Here is an 18,751-nt window from a genome sequence, read left to right as displayed (position 1 = left end):
CTAGACTGTAGTTAGAAGAATTTTGAAGTCTTCTTTTTCTGTTCCAGTTACTCTACCTCATTGCTGCTTCTCTTCTGTCTTCTGTTTTGGAGGTTGTTGATCAGTTTCCCACAGTCTGTACTTCTCTGTCTCTGCCTCCTTATATGTATGAGAGTGTATTTCTGTTCTTTCCTTTCTCTTGCCCTAACCACCTTCTTTCGCTCCCTAACCTCCTTCTTTCCCTGTCTCCCCGTCTCTCTCCACTGCTGATTCCCTCCCCCTTCTTCCTCCTTTTCCTTCCCTCCTTCCCTTCCTTCTTCCCTCTTTCACATCTCATCTCCCACTCTTACCGCAGTCTTGCAGCCTCTACTGCATTAAGGTGCAGCTTCTGATGACTGGTGAGGACTCTTCTCCAAGCACTTAGAGTTACAGTGCAGCTGCCCTCGCTGCATTCTTCTGTGGCAGGGCTCTGGTGTATAATACCTGTGTCTCCCTAGGCTACTCTGGTGTCATAAGAGTTCCTGAGTGTGCATCTTCAACGATAGGGCCTCTAAGACTCTGCCTAAGAATTGACCATACATGAAGAAGGTGAAGGTATCATAGCCTAGGGGGACTGAGAGATAACCAGTACAAATTTATTCAGAATCTAGTGCTGATTTTATTTATTACAATGACAATGCAGTAAAGTCTTAGACCTAAATAGCTCCAGAAAGTTAAATTTATAAAATAATTACTGACTTACAAGGCTTTAGAAGGCAGCGTGGATCCTGACCTTTATTTCATGACCTGTACCTAAAACTGGGTCATCTCATAAGTTAAGCTGTTCAAAAGAGTAGAAGATATTCAGGTTGGGTTTTAAATCTGAAGACCTGTCTTTTAGGCCTACCTCTGACTCTCATTATCTGTGCGGTCTCCAGAAAGTCTCTAACGTTACTGAGCCTCAGTATATTCTGTAAAATTAGGATGATCATGCCTTACAAATGAGATAAGTGTGTAAAAAGACTCTACAGTTTTTCAGATCCTGGTGGTCACCAAGGCTGAATATGGGCCATATTTATTGCGTGAAGAGCAGGGTAACTGAGTCAGTGATTTCCACTTTGCACGGAAGTTTTAAGCTGTTTGCCTTCTGCCTCCTGTTTTGTTGGAATGGCTTGGACTTAAAGCTGCCTTAGGCTGATAGCATAAATAAGTAGCATGTCATCACTGTTATTCCATAAATAAAACAATTTTTTGTTTATCATCTTTGTGGGTGGTGGTGGGAAGAAGAGGATGTAGAAAGGAAATGAAGTCTATTTGAAGTAAATCAGGTCTGTTGTACCACAGATCTCTGGAGTTTATAGGAAGCATTTATTTCTTCTGAAAGAATTAGCTGAGAAATAAGAAGTAGCTAAATGTAGACGAGTTTACTGACCAGCACAATACAGCAAGATCACGATGCCGCATGAATCAATGAATTTCACCTATCTTTGTACAAACTGGTTTTCCAGAATCATTTCTATAAACATATAATTTTAAAAGGTAGCTTAATGAGATAAAAATTATCTAGAGGTGATGTTTGAGGGAATATTTAAGATTTATTTATCTTCATGTGGAAACTATACCAAAGAATGAAGTTTGCAGTCAAATCGATTTATCAAAAGGAAAAGTATATGCTTGTTTAAAACAATGGATAATGAATTTTAAAACAACTTAAAGTACAAAGGATGAGTGCTGGAAACATATTAGCTGATCTTCAAGGGAAAACTAATATTTCAAACCAAACAGTACCTAAATAGATAATATTTATGTTAAGACTTGTTTGTTTTGTCTGAGGAATCGAATAATCTGGCTTTTCATATCATATTACCAAAAAGAGAATACAATCCACAACTTGAGCCCTTATATAAATTGTAAATTTTAATATGTGAGTCCTGATGTAGGCAAGAAGGCTGGCCAGCCCTATCAGCAATTTTTTCTTTTTTGTTTTGCTATTCTTTTGGTCACTTCAGCTTTGGAAAACTAAAATTTTAATCATAAATGTGAATATATTTTACTTAATCAGTTAAAAGAAGATTTAGTCTTTTTTTAGGTTGTGCTCTCCTTTGTGTCAATATATGCAGTAGAGTTTTAAATAAGAGCTATAATCTTAGAACTTTGTACCGTGTATACTTGTTAAACTCATGATCTTCTTTTCTTATTATTAATTGGTCTGAAAGTACCATTTAAAATTCTACAGAGATTTAAAAACTCTGCTAAATATAATGTTCACATGGGAAGTTATTTGTTCTACAAATAACTTTTTTTTTTTTCCCTTGAGACTGTGCAAATCCATTGTAGTTAACTCTCATTAGACAGTCTTTGGGATTGAGTGAACAATCTCTCTGCCTTGTATCCTGCTCTGGTTGATTTTCTAGGTTTGTCCTTGTCTAAGCAGGTGATGGAAAGGAACAGCGAGAGCAGCTACCGCAGCATTAGGAATAAATGTGTGCTTGTTTATTGATGGTTCAGTAAGAGAGCCCTGGGAGGTGTCACTTTCATTTCATTAAAAAAAAATTTAACTCTGGTCTAAGCACCATCCTTCATTCTACCAGAAAGACTGTTTACTTATATTGAAGCTCCTGCTTTTAGACCAGGAAATCAGTAAATATCTTACTATTAAATCCCCAAAATTGAATTATAAGACTGAATTCTAATTTATTCACTAAATCATAAATTCAGCTCCAATGCTATTATTATCTTGATATTTAATTGTTGAAACAAAAAGCCAAAGATCAATTTCTGAGTTTTTGAGAGATAAAGTTGGTGCAGTCTTTACCCTCACTATTATGATCTATATAATACACTGTATTTCAATGTCTAATTTCTGAATGTGGAGATGACAGTCCTTTTTTTTTCTTTCTAACATAATAACAGCAAATGAAAAGTGCTACCCAAAATATACTTTAAATGTAAAATATTTTAAATTTGTGACAATTAAGGTCAGCTGTGAAGAGCAGCTTTTTTTTTTTTTTTTTTTTTTTTTTTTTTTTTTTTTTTGTTTATGGAAGGAATTTTTTTTTTTTTTTTTTTTTTTTTTTTTTTTTTTTTTGCTGTTTATGGAAGGAATAATAAGCCCCTGCCCCCATCCTCCCTGTTTGCTGGCTCCCTGATGACAAAGGGCGGATATGTTGTGAGCACATACCTCATTTACATCACATGCATAATGTGCTTTATCTGGGATATTAGCTTCTCAGAGTTGGCAGTGTTACCTAACACACACCGTGATCAGCACAATTTTTGAGGCTGCAATAATCAGAGGAATGTAGCAGTGTTGTGGGAACAAGAGGAAATAACATGGCATTATGATGTACCCATCATTGTTCTGTTGTCATCCTTCCTAACCAGTTTGCTGTCCTTCGGAGCCTCACAAAAGGGTCATGAATTTAATAGAGTAAAACATGGAACTGGGTGCAAGAGTAATGCATCTATTTCCAAGCTCCACATTCAGAGAAAAAGGGAAAATATTGACTACACAGAGGACAAACTGCCCTGAAAGCTTTGTGGGTCTATGCATATGCTTATGTAATCTTCAAACAAGATGTGCAGTTTTTTACAAATGTGTCTGGCCTCACTTCATCTCAAGTAAGCATTTAGATACAAAAAAGTCAGATATAGGAAATTAAATTTTCGAAAATCTGCAAAACATAAGTTTCTAATAAAATATTGTCTGTTATATTAATAGTATGCCGTTTATAGAATTTATTCTTAGCATATTAACCTCTTCATGGTTTTCACACATTTAATAAAAGATAATAATCTCCTAGCAGTTTTCAGTCATTTGTTCAAGACTTTAGCAGGAGTTCCATCCTGAAAGTATTTTACAAAGCAGTTTGCGTGTTCCTGTTCTATAACCGTTTGCAGTATTCCCAAATAACTCTTACACACGAGTTCAATAAATAATTGGAAGCCCAGATGTTTGAAACAGATATAGCAGATACACTGTAGCTGTATTGAAAATACAACTACTTTCCCTTTGTCCTCTCATCAACTTCACAGCGTTGCACCCTGCCATTTTCAGTTCTCTTCTAATTAAACCTAGATGAGCATTCGGCATGTACATGTTCTCACACGTGCCCTTCTCAAACGCAGCGTGTGGAGGCATCCTGTGTTTTTGTTTCTGACTTGAGACATTCCAAGGAGGAATTTTACTTCTTCAGACTGAACTGCAGCATTCTTTGTCCCTTCAGTCCTCCTCCTGATAAGAGACTTGAATTACTGCTTCCCATAGCAAATAACTAGAAATTTGTGTACGCTCCCTTCTTAGACTGAGCCTCACTCATTTCTGTGTCCCTCTCTAGCAGCGCTTAACTAAAGCAGGCTCCTGTCCTGTGTTTGATAGATAACTAAAAAATATTAGGTATCAGTAAAAACTAAGTGTGTTCTTGAACTTGGTTTTAAAATATAACTCTCTAATTTTCAGGAACTGAAAAAAACATGAGGAAAATTCTAATTTCATTTACAACAGCTTCAGGTTATTAAATTTTTGCTGCTACCTCTCTCTCCGTATGCAGCTTTTCATTGTATAGTTAAAAATGATTCTTTCTAACTTACATGTCTTGGTTTCTTCCTCTTTGAAATATTTACACCAATTCCTGAAAAATGCTGTGACATTATCAGAGAAAAGTTGTTTTATTTCTTTTTAAGCGATAGAAGAGTATTATGGCTACATTTGGGAATTTTTAATTTGTATCTTATTTAGTCTGGTGTGCAGTGTGACACCAGTTAATTGTATGTTATTCTGTGGTAACTACATGTTAACTCTGTTGCAAGTAATGGTAATTATACTGTAATTGATATCAGTTCTCCCACATCTTTGGAAAACCATACAATTAACACATATCGCCACAGTTGGACACTATCTTTTGTCCTTTGTAATGTTGCCATGTTGGAGTACTATTTTGAATAGGGTCCTAAATATTTTCTTCTTCTTTTAAACTCATTTGAAAAATTCCAATTTTAAGATATTTTAATTTTCATGAAATGAAACATAGTTTCTAAATTTTAATTTTACGTAATCGTGAAGAAAGCTTCTTTCACAAATAATCAGACATAGTCTTGGGTTATTTTAATTTTTATTCTTTATTTGAAACATCATTTGTGACTTCACATGACTTTATTAGTACTTTGTATTTCCTAGAGGAGGATAACAATAGAATATGCAAAATCCTGACATCAAGGAGTTAGTTTTTTCTGAAGAGAGGCCCTCTTCTTACTAGCCATCTTTATGTTACTTTGCATTCAGACAAAAATGGATGTATTCTGTGTTAGTGCCACCATAAGGAATATCAAACTAGGAGCATATTTGCACCAAATTTAGATAAAACGTTTCCCTTGATTTTACTTGCCTCTTTCCTTTGCCTTTCCCTTGCTTTGGGTCCCTTTGCTTCTATCACTTTTGCCTAAGTTGGAGATGGAACTTCAGAAGTAGCAAATAAATGCTTTCTGGCTAAGTGTGAGCATGGTTTGGTAGGCTTGTTTGACAAATGAATTATCTTTGAGTGATTTTTGTTGAGAATATGAATAATTGGTCACAATTTTTTATGACATGGCAAAGTGACTTTACTAATGTGTGCTGCAGTGTGGGTCTCAGGAGTAAATAAGTTGAGTATCGTAGAACTGTAAGATTTCAGAGCTGGAAGAAACCATAGAGATAAGTTGGTTCAGCTCCCTCGTTTTACAGGTGGAGTAATCAGGAACTAGCATTGTTTGTAAAGAGCACATGTGATGCACAATAGTTCAGTGGAAGGGGAAGGAGACTGGGAGTCTGCAGGCTAAGTGCTGTGAGGCTAAGTGGTGTGTCCTGGATCTGTTACCAGTCAGCTGAGGGATTTGGGTTAGGCATCCTAACCTCCTTGGTCTCTGTACTCTCTGAGTGAAGAGGCCTTTACGTTTCCTTCCAGCACTAAAGCCTTCTCATGCCCCCTATTTTTCTTTTTAAGATATGTGTTATTTTTGTAGAACACATATTTAATTATAGGAAAATCTCTTAGGAGATGTGATATATTTATATATCTCACAAGTTAAAACAAATACATGGTGGTAATACCTTACATTTTTTCCATTTTTTGTGTTTATGTTTCTGAGGAAAAACTCTTCAAATTTATCAGTTTGCCAGCTAAAACTGAAATAGAAGGTATATTTTTGAGGAAAATATTCATTCTTGGTTTAGATAGCTTTGAATAGCTTGAATAAACTGCACCTGTGTCTCCACAAACACCATTAAAAGTATAGATTGTAAATTAAGTAGGTATCTGAAATCAAGTACCTAGATTTGAACAAACAGAATTCCCAAGAATTTTTTGGACAAAGACATTTGCTTAGCTGGTCATTAATTTTATTGTGATACTCTTTGTTCGTGTGATAAATATTAGAATAATAAAGTCTTGCTGGTGGTCTAAGTGGAGATAAAATTCTCCAGTTTTTAAATCATGTATTCAGTTTTAATAGGAGTTTGTATAATTTTACAATGGAGCTTTTTGTGACCTTGTTACTGAAACAAATAGTTAATCAGAGAATATTCAGGAACAAATATGTATCATGCCTCTGTATAGGAATAAAAAGTTGGAAACCACATATAAGTAGGAGTTGGGCTGCCACACAACTGGATTTGCTTAAATCTGAACACTTTATAACTCTACTTGGGAGTTGCAAACTTATAAATAACCTTGCAATTGGTTAAAACTGTATTAGAACCATATGAATGAGACAGAAAGCATTTGCACTATAATCCCGATGAAACTAATTTAACTCAGTGGCTCCCAAGCCTAAAAGGGTCTCATATCTTAAGAGTTAACGCTACTTTATCATTTATCATCTGATGATCAGTGACAAGAGTCTAAGTGTATGTTACAGGAGATATACAGGATACTGTCCTTGCCAGGAGTGTGGAGAGAGAACTTGCTTAGCTTGGTGTACTCTTCAAATCCTGAGGGGAACTTGTCATACATCATTTGTGAATGTTTTTGAAAGCTCCATAAAACATATCCACAAGAAGTTCTGCAGACACTAGTCCATTTCAGCAGGCATGTGCTGCATGCTTCTTCTGTGCTTATAGGATACAGTCCTAGCTGGAGGTAGAGAGGATCAAGAGCCACTTTCCCTCCCCCAAGGAACTTGTGGTCCAGTGGCATGTATCAGCCTCCTGAGAGGTGATCTGAACAGCTGTATCAGTCTTTATTGATTCTATGTCTTGCCTCAAGTATGAGTTTCTGGAATTTTTTTTTTTAATTAATTAATTTATTTATTTTTGGCTGTGTTGGGTCTTCGTTTATGTGCGAGGGCTTTCTCCAGTTGCAGCAAGTGGGGGCCACTCTTCATCGCGGTGCGCGGGCCTCTCACTGTCGCGGCCTCTCTTGTTGCGGAGCACAAGCTCCAGATGCGCAGGCTCAGTAGCTGTGGCTCACGGGCCTAGCTGCTCCGCGGTATGTGGGATCTTCCCAGACCAGGGCTCGAACCCGTGTCCCCTGCATCGGCAGGCGGACTCTCAACCACTGCGCCACCAGGGAAGCCCGAGTTTCTGGAATTTTGAAAACTTTTGCCTAGCCCTTACAAGTCTTTCCTCCCTTTAAGGGAGAACTTTCTCTTTTGAAGAATCCTAGCTAGCTATAGTTGTTAATAGATAGAATCACTTCTAGATACTAATGGCAAAAGCTTCTAAAGTATTGTTTCTGAGGCTAGTAGGACCTCATGTCATGTCTAAAATTTGTTTCCTTATTACTTGATATTTTTTGGCCAGTGACAAGAGCCTTTTATAACACAAGAAGCAGAAGTTGCCACTGTATTAGTTTGCTAGGGCTGCCATAACAAAATACCACAGACAGTGTGGCTTTAACCACAGATATTTTTTTCTCACAATTCTGGAGTTTAAGAGTCCAAGGTCAAGGTGTTGGAAGAATTGGCTTCTCCTGAGGTCTCTCTCCTTTGCTTGCAGATGGTCACCTTCTCACTGTGTCCTCACATGTTCTTCCCTCTGTGAGCACACAACTCTGATGTCTCTCTGTATGTCCTAATCTACACCTTTTATAAAGACACTAGTCAGATTGGATTAGGGCCCACCCTAATGGCCTCATTTTATTTATTTTTGTTTAATACAGGTTTATTCATTTTTCCTGTAGGTTTGAATTCAGAATTGAAAATGTTGAACTATATTGCAGACAATTTTTAAAGGTCACTTTCAAAAGTATCACTGTGAGGGTTATAATGGAAAGATCACAAATATATACCTATGGGATGAGTTAAAAAAAAAAAAAAAAAAAGAGCTATCCTAATCCAAAGTTTTTCAGCCTTAGCTCTATTGACAGTTTATTTTTTAAATTTTTATTGGCTTATAGTTGCTTTACAATGTTGTGTTAGTTTCTGCTGTACAGCAAAGTGAATCAGTTATACATACACATATATCCACTCTTTTTTAGATTTCCTTCCCATTTAGGTCACCACAGAGCATTGAGTAGAGTTCCCTGTTCTATACAGTAGGTTCTCATTAGTTATCTGTTTTATACATAGTAGTGTATATATGTCAATCCCAATCTCCCCATTCATCCCAATCCCCCCTTCCCTCCTTGGTAACCATAAGTTTGTTCTCTACATCTGTGACTCTATTTCTGCTTTGCAAATAAGTTCATCTGTACCATTTTTCTAGATTCCACATATAAGCGATATTATGCGATATTTGTTTTTCTCTTTCTGACTTACTTCACTCTGTATGACAATCTCTAGGTCCACCCACATCTCTGCAAATGGCACTGTTTCGTTCCTTTTTATGGCTGAATAATATTCCATTGTATATATGTACCACATCTTCTTTATCCATTCCTCTGTTGATGGACATTTAGGTTGCTATACATAGAAAATCCTAAAGATGCTACCAGAAAACTACTAGAGTGCATCAATGAATTTGGTAAAGTTGCAAATTAATACACAGAATACAAAATTAATACACAGAAATCTCTTGCATTCCTATACACTAACAACGAAAGATCAGAGGGATTAAGGAAACAATCCCATTTACCATCACATCAAAAAGAATAAAATACCTAGGAATAAACCTACATAAGGAGGCAAAAGACCTGTACTCAGAAAACTATAAGATACTGATGAAAGAAATCAAAGATGATACAAACAGATGGAGAGATATACCATGTTCTTGGATTGGAAGAATCAATAGTGTGAGAATGACTGTACTACCCAAAGCAATCTACAGATTCAGTGCAATCCCTATCAAATTACCAAGGGCAGTTTTTCACAGAATTAGAACAAAAATTTTTACATTTTGTGTGGAAACACAAAAGACCCTGAATAGCGAAAGAAATCTTGAGAAAGAAGAACAGAGCTGGAGGAATCAGGCTCCCTGACTTCAGACTATACTACAAAGCTACAATAGCCTCATTTGAATTTAACTACCTCTTTAAAGACCCTACCTTCAAACACAATCACATTCTGAGGTATGAGGGGTTAGGGCTTCAACACATGAATTTTAGGAGGACACAGTTCAGTGCTTAACAGCTATCTTTGCTTAGCTTGGTTATTCCCAGACTCTTGTGAAATCATTTCCTTCGGGATTACAGTACCTAAAGAACCCCCTTGATCAAATTCTTTATGTCTCTATTCATGTAGTTTCATCTGGATTATTTTTCCTAGAGATATTCTTGTTTCTCTAGAGGAATTAAACTGAAATTAATATGATTTTGTTTAACAGTTTATTCTATTGTATTCTCATGAAGTATTGACATTATGACTTAATTCCAAGAATAAATTGCTAATGATGGATTGCTCAGCAATGTAAGAGTGCGTAAGAAGAATATTTGGAAATGGTTGTGGTTGACATTTTAGGGAGTATTTTTGCAGAGCCCTTTTGAATAATAATAGCTAGGCAGACTTCCTATATTTTAGCACTAAGCCAACCCTGACCAAGAGATCACTCTATTGTTCAACCAATTTACCTATCTTCCTTTGTATTTATCTACCTTTTAATCATCTGTACCTCAGTGTTTTCAAAAAAGATCTGAAAATTAATTTAATTTTAAAGTAAAATTAAAATGAAGAAAGAGAAGGAAATAGTGTTAACAGCATTATCAGGATTTAGCAACCAAAGTGCCTAGTATGTGCCAACATCATGAGAAGCACTGACGATGCAGTTGTTAAGACATGGACACCATACCTTAGAGAGTAAGTTGGGGAGACATGTAAATAGATACATAAATCAATAATTTTAATGCATTTTTCTATAAACATGGTGTGGTAATGGAACAAAACAGGGGAGCTGGTGGAGGGCAGTCAACAAAGGATTTTGTACAAAAGAAATGCTTTAATTAGGCCTAGAACAGACAAATTATAATGTTATCAGTAAAGGAAACGCATTCTAGAAGAGGGAATGGTGTATGCAAATATACAAGGGCATAAAATATCATAGCTTGTTCAGAAAACTCCAAGAAATTCTATCTTCTTGGAATAGAGATAATAAACCAGAATGAGCAAGACGTAAAGCTGATGAGGAGAGAAGAAACCAGATCCTATAAGGTTTTACAAGCTGCACAGAGAAGTTTGGTTCTCCTCATGTGGATGATGGGGAGCATTTGAAGGCTTATAAGTAGAGGAAAACAAGATCCAGGTACTACATAATTACTAAGGCTAAGATATAAATTTAGTTCGAAGATGCTTTGAAGCCAAGACAAAAAGGAAAGCATATTTGGTTATATAGTTGTGTTGTTGACACAGGAGAATGGATATTGGCCTTTAGATTAGGACACCGTCTTCATTAGTGTTTAGCTTTGAAATATTTAGCAAGTGCTAAATAATATCTTTAACAGAAGTGGATATTTTATGAGCTGCTTTATTTTTGCAAAGCACTCACACATATAATCTCTTATTTAATCATCACAACCCTGCCGCATGAGCATTTTCTATTCCGTTTTACAAATGAGGAAAGAGTCTCAGAGAGATCACATAGTAATTAAGTTGTAGAGTTATTATTCTAAATTCACCTCAGCCAAAGTATCTATCTAAATTTTGGTTAAGTGACTTAAAATATAAAAAATCCTTTTTGAGCCTCACCTATTCTCTTGTAAAACTGACAGCAATAGTAATATTTTCCCTTGTAGTATTGGTGTGAAAATTAAAGGGAAATACTCATTGGAAAGAGCCTTGCATGTAGTATATGATCAGTGAATGACACCCTTTCCTACTTCTACTCCAATACATGTATTTGTGCTACAGAAGCAAACACAGTTGGAAAACTTAGGACTTAAATGATTCACGAGTCCTAGCACAGTTTTGGTGTTAAGAGCATATTAAAAGGTAGACAAATTAATAGCTTTAGCTGACAAAATGGTATTTAACAATGAGGTTCATTACCTCATTTCTCACAGCCAGAGTCTTTTTTATTGTGATGACTGACTCTGGGACCATCAAAATATCATTGTGAAAGTAAATCCCAGTGCCTCCAAAGTAACTCCTTCCATAAAAAGAATCACCTTTTTAAAAGTACTTGTGGTTACTTTCCAGTGTAAAGCTTACATTTTCGATCCTTCATTAAATTACTAAATTTATAATAAAGGATGTAAAATAAAGGCTAATAAAGTGATAGCTTGTTAAGTCAATAGAAAGTAAATAACATGTGCTTAAGTAGTATTTCTTGAGAGTCACATCATGGCAAGATATGTCCAGAGCCAGGAATTAGAGCAAGTCTTTCAGAGTAAGGTATATACTCTCTCTCAACATTATACTTAGCATTGTCCTGTTTAAAAATAAACAAATAGGGCTTCCCTGGTGGCGCAGTGGTTGAGAGTCCGCCTGCCGATGCAGGGGACACGGGTTCGTGCCCCAGTCCGGGAAGATCCCACATGCCGCGGAGCGACTAGGCCCGTGAGCCATGGCCGCTGAGCCTGTGCATCCCGCAATGGGAGAGGCCACAACAGTGAGAGGCCCGCGTACCACAAGAATAAATAAATAAACAAACAGACAAACAAAAAACTTTTTATTTTTAAATGTGTACTGCTTTTTAAGCCAAGCATTTGTGGTGGGTATTGTCCTCTTTTGCCTGTGTTTTGCAAAGATGCAGGTGTTAAGCTGCAGAAATTCCAAGTCAGACTCAAAAACCTCTTTCTCATATTGTTATATAATTAAATTGTATTATTCTATTGTGTTCTTCTAAAATGGCTCACTTCCCTCTTTTGCAAAATATTTATGGTATTTTTCCAGATTTCCTTGTTTTGATGATTATTGCCCAAAGAGACATCATCGATACAGTGTGGAGTGTTGAGTCTAAAATCTTTTTCACAAACTTGAAATATTATAAAATTTGTAGTTCTTGTTCCTTTTGGACACACTTGTACAGGGTGTTTTGATTTATGTGGATTAATCAATTACGTGGGCTTGTAAAAACCTGAAAGTATTTATGGACACTAACAGTAAATGCTATGTAAGATATATAGAAAAGGTGCAAGACCCAATCCCTGGCTTGAAAAATCTTTTGATGTTGTTAGGGGAGAGTTGGAGGTGCACATGAAGCAAAGCTCAATTCTTTAATAATAGTAAGTAACTAGGGACTAATTATATAAGGAAAGTTAGGAATTTTTGCATATCAGAAAGTAGATCAGAGAGGTTATAGAGGTAATGGACAACTTGGACTTTTCAATATGAATAGAACTTGGCAAGGAAGAAGAGAGAAGGAAGCATCATTCTAGTGGGCATGAGGAAGAGGAAGCAGGCCTTATCATGGTATTATTATACCTGAGCAGAGGATGTATGATGGAAGAGTTGTAGGAAATTGAGTTTCGAAAGACGTGTGGGGAATCGTGTATAAAGGACCTTGAAACTCCTCCAAGTAGAGGAGTTTGGATAAAATGCAATAGAAAATAGGAAACCATGGAAGGTTTTAAATCAGAGCCATGAAGTAGAACCCTGTGAGGAGTGAGAGCAGATGGGGGGGGTCAGTGTCAAGTTTCAGACAGACCAGAGAGGAGGTGCGGCAGTAATGTAGGAGTGCAGGTATGAGGGCCTGCGCTGGGGTCGGTGATGAGGGAGGGCATGGAGGGAAAGGACCAGTGCAAGAGGCTCTGCAGAAGAAAAATCAGCAAGCCTGGAAGATTAAGTGGGCACAGAGGGGTAAGGAAAGCACTGAGACAAATAGTACCGACCAGTTGGTATTGATGTAAACAGAGGATGGGAAGGGGAGTTGTGTAAGGCGAAAGCTGCTTTTGCAGTGAAGTCTTTACTTTTGAGAAAGAGTTTTCCAGGACTGGAAAGACACTAAAGCTTGGAGCCGGGATGAAAGGGCAAACCTTCTTTTGGGTAGTAGTCAACAACTCAGACATAGCGGAAACTTTAAGGGTAGGTAGTATCTCAGAATATTGTGGTGGCCTTAGAGAATTTCTATTCATAATGCATATATTTGTTATTTCTCTTAGAAAACTGCTTCAGGAATACACAGAAACATGATTGGTAGCACTGTAGTATTAATCTTGCCTGCAAAATTCCTTATTATTACAAATTTGAATGGTTTTAAAGGTTCTTTAGTATTTAAATAAGTATTTTAGGACATAACAGCAAAATTCTTATTTACTCAAAAAATATTCATACCAAAATCCCCTTGTAGGAGGTAGGTGGTTCTAAATTTGTGATTAAATGAGCGTAGAATTTTCTATTTTCTATCTTCTGTATAGCAAATAGAAGTATGATATATATAATATGTATGTATTTGTAAAATATATTATAAAATATTTGTATAAAATATATATACTAATATTCTATGAACAGAATATTTGAGAGCTAGGGTAGAGTATGCTAATTAAAATGGAACTTACATGTGAAAGTAACATGAGATTTTTTTTACCCATTTTAACTGAAATATAAGTAATGGCCTCTTAGGTGTGTGTTCTGTGGTTGCTATGGATGACCTCATATTCAGACATTCTTTGGAAAAGACCTTTGAATACAGATTGGTAAAGTACCTCTCATTTAGACCACTGGAATAAAATGCATCACATCATTTTCCAGCCATGTCTGCCTGTCAAATGAAATATATTTGTTTGTAAGGCAACAAACAAAAAGCCTCTCTCAGCATGTACAATTTTCCACTTCAGTTTGTGGAAAAGAGGACCATGTTGAAATCATTTGAGGTGTGGTATAGGTTGGTCAGTCTTGGAAATCCAGAGGGAGGGTGCCCAGTGCATTGTTACCTTTCACGTGTTGTTTTTCAGGAGATGGCTTTAATCAGTCATCATCTCACATATGGTTTGAAAAAGGCTTGTCTCACTGGCAAGCAAACTGTTATTTAAGTACACAATCCACTCTACTACTGAAACAGTTTTGCCAAACTTATCCAAGTATTCTCACATGCTTAAAGATGATATAAATATCATTTGTTGCTAGCAGTTTTCTTCAGACTATATGGAATGTCTTCCTGCTGCCTGCTCTAAGTGTCCCAGTTTACATTATGGCCTTTACTGCCTCTGTTTGACGGAGTGATCAGTAAAAATTTAATGACACTATAAAATAATAAAAATGTCATTAATTTACCACGGATCTTGGATGCAGTGGTTGTAAAATTACATTAATAAACAGAATATTTTTTTTTACAACAAAAAGCATTGTTACGTGGGAACACATAAATAACACACATAAATTTAAGAGCAATTTTACTGTTAGCACACACATTATTATGGAATAGCCAGTAAGTGTATAAAACATAGTATATAAAATTTTATTAAAATATACTGTGCAGGGCTTCCCTGGTGGCGCAGTGCTTGAGAGTCCGCCTGCCGATGCAGGAGACGCGGGTTCGTGCCCCGTTTCGGGAAGATCCCACATGCCGCGGAGCGGCTGGGCCCGTGAGCCATGGCCGCTGGGCCTGCGCGTCCGGAGCCTGTGCTCCGCAAATGGGAGAGGCCACAACAGTGAGAGGCCCGCATAACGCAAGAAAAAATATATATATATACTGTGCACATCAAAAATTCAGCTTTTATCTAAGTGCAAAGAAAAGCCATTATTATGTGCTTACTGTTTCATTGCTGTTCTTTCCCCATATCACATTTTACATTTGTTGCCAGTAAGAGGGAGTTGATTTTTTTTTACTAGATGAAAATAAACCTCTGTTTTTTTAGTTATCCCAAATTCATTCTCTCTCTCCACCGATGCAAAGACAGAAATGATCAATCTTGCCATGGTAGGGAGGGAAAAGTTGCTAATTTAATGCAAAGTTAAAAATAATGCCTGAGGAGTTGAATGGTTTGTTCAGTGACACTGGAAATAAGGGATAATAATGCAGCAGTCTATCTGTCATCAGTGAGGCTGCCCCGTCATTGACTCTGATAATATGTGAAGATGATGAATGCTACCGTCTTGTGGCTTGTAACATTTAACATTCATCAGCTCTCACTAAAGGGGGCTTTATCATTTAAATATCTTTATTTAATATGCAACATCTACCTCATACATCATAATTTCAAAGCACTTAGAGAGCCAACAGTCCTACAACACAGCAGAGCTGACTTTAATTTTTTTCAATAACTTTTATGTTGCCTGCATGTTTGTGACTGACAGTGCATAAGTAAGTGTCCGATCACATCACTGCATGTAAAATGCACATTTCACTGTCATCATGAAGACTGGAAAGTTTTCCTGCCTGGAAGGGGTTGAGATTAAAATTAGCATTGAGGTGTTTTGTTTATATCTCCAAAATATCTACTTGGGAGCTATGTAATTTGCGAGAGCTAGTTCAAGTGCATGGAAAACTTCTAGTTAAGAGCTTGCCACCCACTGTCTGTGTTTTCCGTATTGGGGCATACCCATTGGCACTTAATGGCCAGAAGTTGAGGGCCTCTTGGAACTAAAGTATCTTTGAAATTCTCTCTGTGCCTCTGTCCACATTCTGTATTTACTAGGCTCATGTTCAACCTCACTGGTAAAATCTTTGCTTAGCTCAGCTCAGCTGCCCAGAGCTAACTTGTAGACATCAGACCCTCTTATCTTATGGTTATGTGGCTGGCAAATAAATATTCTGAGCTATTCTTTGAAGAAAAGAAGGAAATCTTCTGGGAGACTAGGTAGAAATTTATATGAAAGGGCATGGCTTTGCAGGGTCCTTCTTTAATCTCAAACACAAGTGCTTAATATTACCAAATATGAAATGCAGCCCACTGCCCAAAACAATTTTTATCATTGATTTATTTTCTGCCTATTTAACAAGTGTTTCATGGGATATTCTTCCTCGACTTTTACTCTGTCAAAATATTGATATTTTATAAGGAAAGTATCTCTGCAGAATAATTTTTTTTTCAATGAAGTCAGAAAAATGTATGACTTCAAAGACACTGTGAATGTGTTGTTGAATGTTCTGAATGTTTTTTGTTATGATTAAAAACAAGCTGATACTACTGAATTGTGAGTGCACTTCACTTTTTATAAACGAAAAGGTATTATCATCATGTAAGCTTTGTTGTCTTAGGATTTTACAAACCATGGCATGTAATTTTCCCTCTTCTCCTTCCTTGTCAAAATATTGATATTCTTTCAGGAACTTTATTTATTTATTTTTTACTGAGAATATTTTCCGGTAAAATCAAAGAGAATGAATGACTAGAAAGATACTTGAAATATGCATATTGATAGGTAGCACAGTCTGTTGATTTTCAGAGAAAGTTGTTTCTCCCCCCATGAAAATACAGATAAAGGTTGTTCTTCCAAGAAGATTGCAGGTGTCACATCAAAACTCCTTCTGCATTTAACATAGGGAAAGCATTCACATGCAAATATTTGAAATGCGAAACAATGTGATAAAACAAAGGTTGAATATTTTGCTTTCCCTGGTACTGCTTATTTTCACTTTAATTCTTTTTCTTTACATCATGACAACCAAAAGTGCTACTCAAAAATAGAAATTGGCTGATTAAAAACAGCTGTCCTCCCCCCTACAATGTGTGAAACTCTCGTCTGGCTTGTGGTTGCTCTTTGTTGTGGCCTGCATCTGGGTTAATTTGTTCTTGTGCAGCGGCAGTGTCACATAAGAAGATATTGGGGAACCATACCTAATTTGCTTTTTATTTTCACTCTGTTTTTTATAAGTGTGGTGTTTCAGAGGTTTCCCCACATACCGCTATTGTAACTAGTTAGTATTACCCGGTTGGGGAAATTCATGATTATAATTTTGTTGCAGTCTTTCATAGAAATGTTGCTAGATTAAAGCAAGGTTTATGCTGTGTTTTCTTCCAACACAGATTTCAACATATTCCATGATGAAGGGGAACTGGAAGACTTCCTGCACAATTTGACTGATGGGAATTAATTATAGAAATATAATGATATTCAAAAATAATCATATTAGAAAGCACAAATGTAGTGAGACTGTACAAATGAGACACAGCCTCTATCAAGTAATTGTATGTTTGCTCTTTAAGAATATTTCCAAGTTTCTAAACATCTTACAGAAGAGAACACTCAGAGTGTTTCCGTCTGATGCCGAACATGCCTAGTACAGAACTAGGTCATTGAACAATAGACTGAACAGCAATCAGCGCTCTACTGCTGCATAATGCATTAAGTATAACATGCAGAAACCATTCCCGGAGCTGGAAGCTGCTATTTCATGTCTGTAAATTCAAGCTGACATGACATTTAATGTTGTTTCATAGTAATGAGCAACAAGGTTTCATTCATTCATAAGCGCAACACAAAGCCAAGTTTGAGTCTGGAGAGTAGCAAGGAGGAGAGAAGGGCACACGTGCTGTGCTTCTGCAGACAGGAACACCATGTTAATTATGATCGATGAGCCCTCTGCTACTGACCCAGAGAGCTACAGGAGGAGAGTTCACTGTGGTGTTTCAGACTCCTGATCCCAGAAGAACAGGTTAACAGTTAAAGCATCTCTGTGTTTCCCTACTATAATGGCAAGAGTGTTTAACTTCCCTGACTCAAGGCCTGACTAGGAGTAATGTTCTCCTTTTCACTTACCAGGAAGTTACAGTTCGAACTCCTCAGCGAAATAATAGTATCAAAGCCATCATCTAGTCTGCCTGCTTTGAAATATTTGTTTTTGAAATCTTCTTGCCTAAAATTCTGATTCGTATTTTTCCAGGAGTACCAATGCAAACTGTGATCTCTCAAAAGGAAAATCCCTCTCCCATTGAATAACAGTATATTTTAATGGAAACTGCTCTTTCAAATTTTGCAGTTTTGGCTCACACCTTTCATTTGCGTTCCTTTTAGAATACTGGAGCAAATCCAACAGAGAGATGTGCAGTACAGCCCTGGCAGGTTACCTGCCACAGGTTTCCTTTCCTTATAGGTACTATGGTTTAGGTGCTGTCAACACTGTCAGTGCCATAAACAGGCTTTAGTGGAATCTTCCTGAAAGGTTTTCTGAGCTCAAGTTGGTCAGAAATGATGTTTGTAAATCCAAGTTTTGTCCATTAAGAAAGATAGAAACTGGAAGGAAAAAGTGGCTGCTTTGGAAGCTAGTATAAGTCTCTGATTATTCTTTCCTCTAGGAAAGAACACGCTTTGAAAATTTGGGGCCCCAGTTAACAGGAAAGTCAAGTGAAGATGGAAAGCTGGGCCCAGGTGTCATCGATCTTACTCGGCCAGAAGATGCAGAGGGTGAGTGGCTTTTCTGTTCTGCTGCTCTGTGTGTTTCTAGACGTGTGCCTGAGGCAGATGTAGGATCTTCATGGTCTTTCTTGGGGGTCACCAGATCAATTTTCTTGGCAAACCAGAAAATGTTAGGCTTCATTATATGTTATAGTTGAGGACTTTGAAATTCAGC

The 18,751-nt window shown here is 36.9% G+C and overlaps 1 protein-coding gene across 6 annotated transcripts in view; it reads left to right on the top strand.

The window, feature by feature from the left end:
• The window catches only part of SOX6 (SRY-box transcription factor 6), a 527,512-nt gene that overhangs the window by 469,822 nt on the left and 38,939 nt on the right, over window positions 1–18,751 (top strand). For all 6 annotated transcript variants that reach the window (XM_007448581.1, XM_007448580.1, XM_007448582.1 and 3 more), the window contains one exon: window positions 18,477–18,585. In XM_007448581.1, coding sequence (XP_007448643.1) covers window positions 18,477–18,585 — 109 coding nt within the window. The remainder of the gene's footprint in view (window positions 1–18,476; window positions 18,586–18,751) is intronic.

Source organism: Lipotes vexillifer, unplaced genomic scaffold (genome assembly GCF_000442215.2).
Source record: "Lipotes vexillifer unplaced genomic scaffold, Lipotes_vexillifer_v1.1 scaffold519, whole genome shotgun sequence".
Classification (NCBI taxonomy): Eukaryota; Metazoa; Chordata; class Mammalia; order Artiodactyla; family Lipotidae; genus Lipotes; species Lipotes vexillifer.
Note: the sequence above shows the minus strand (reverse complement) of the source record. Positions and strands in the feature narration are given on the sequence as shown.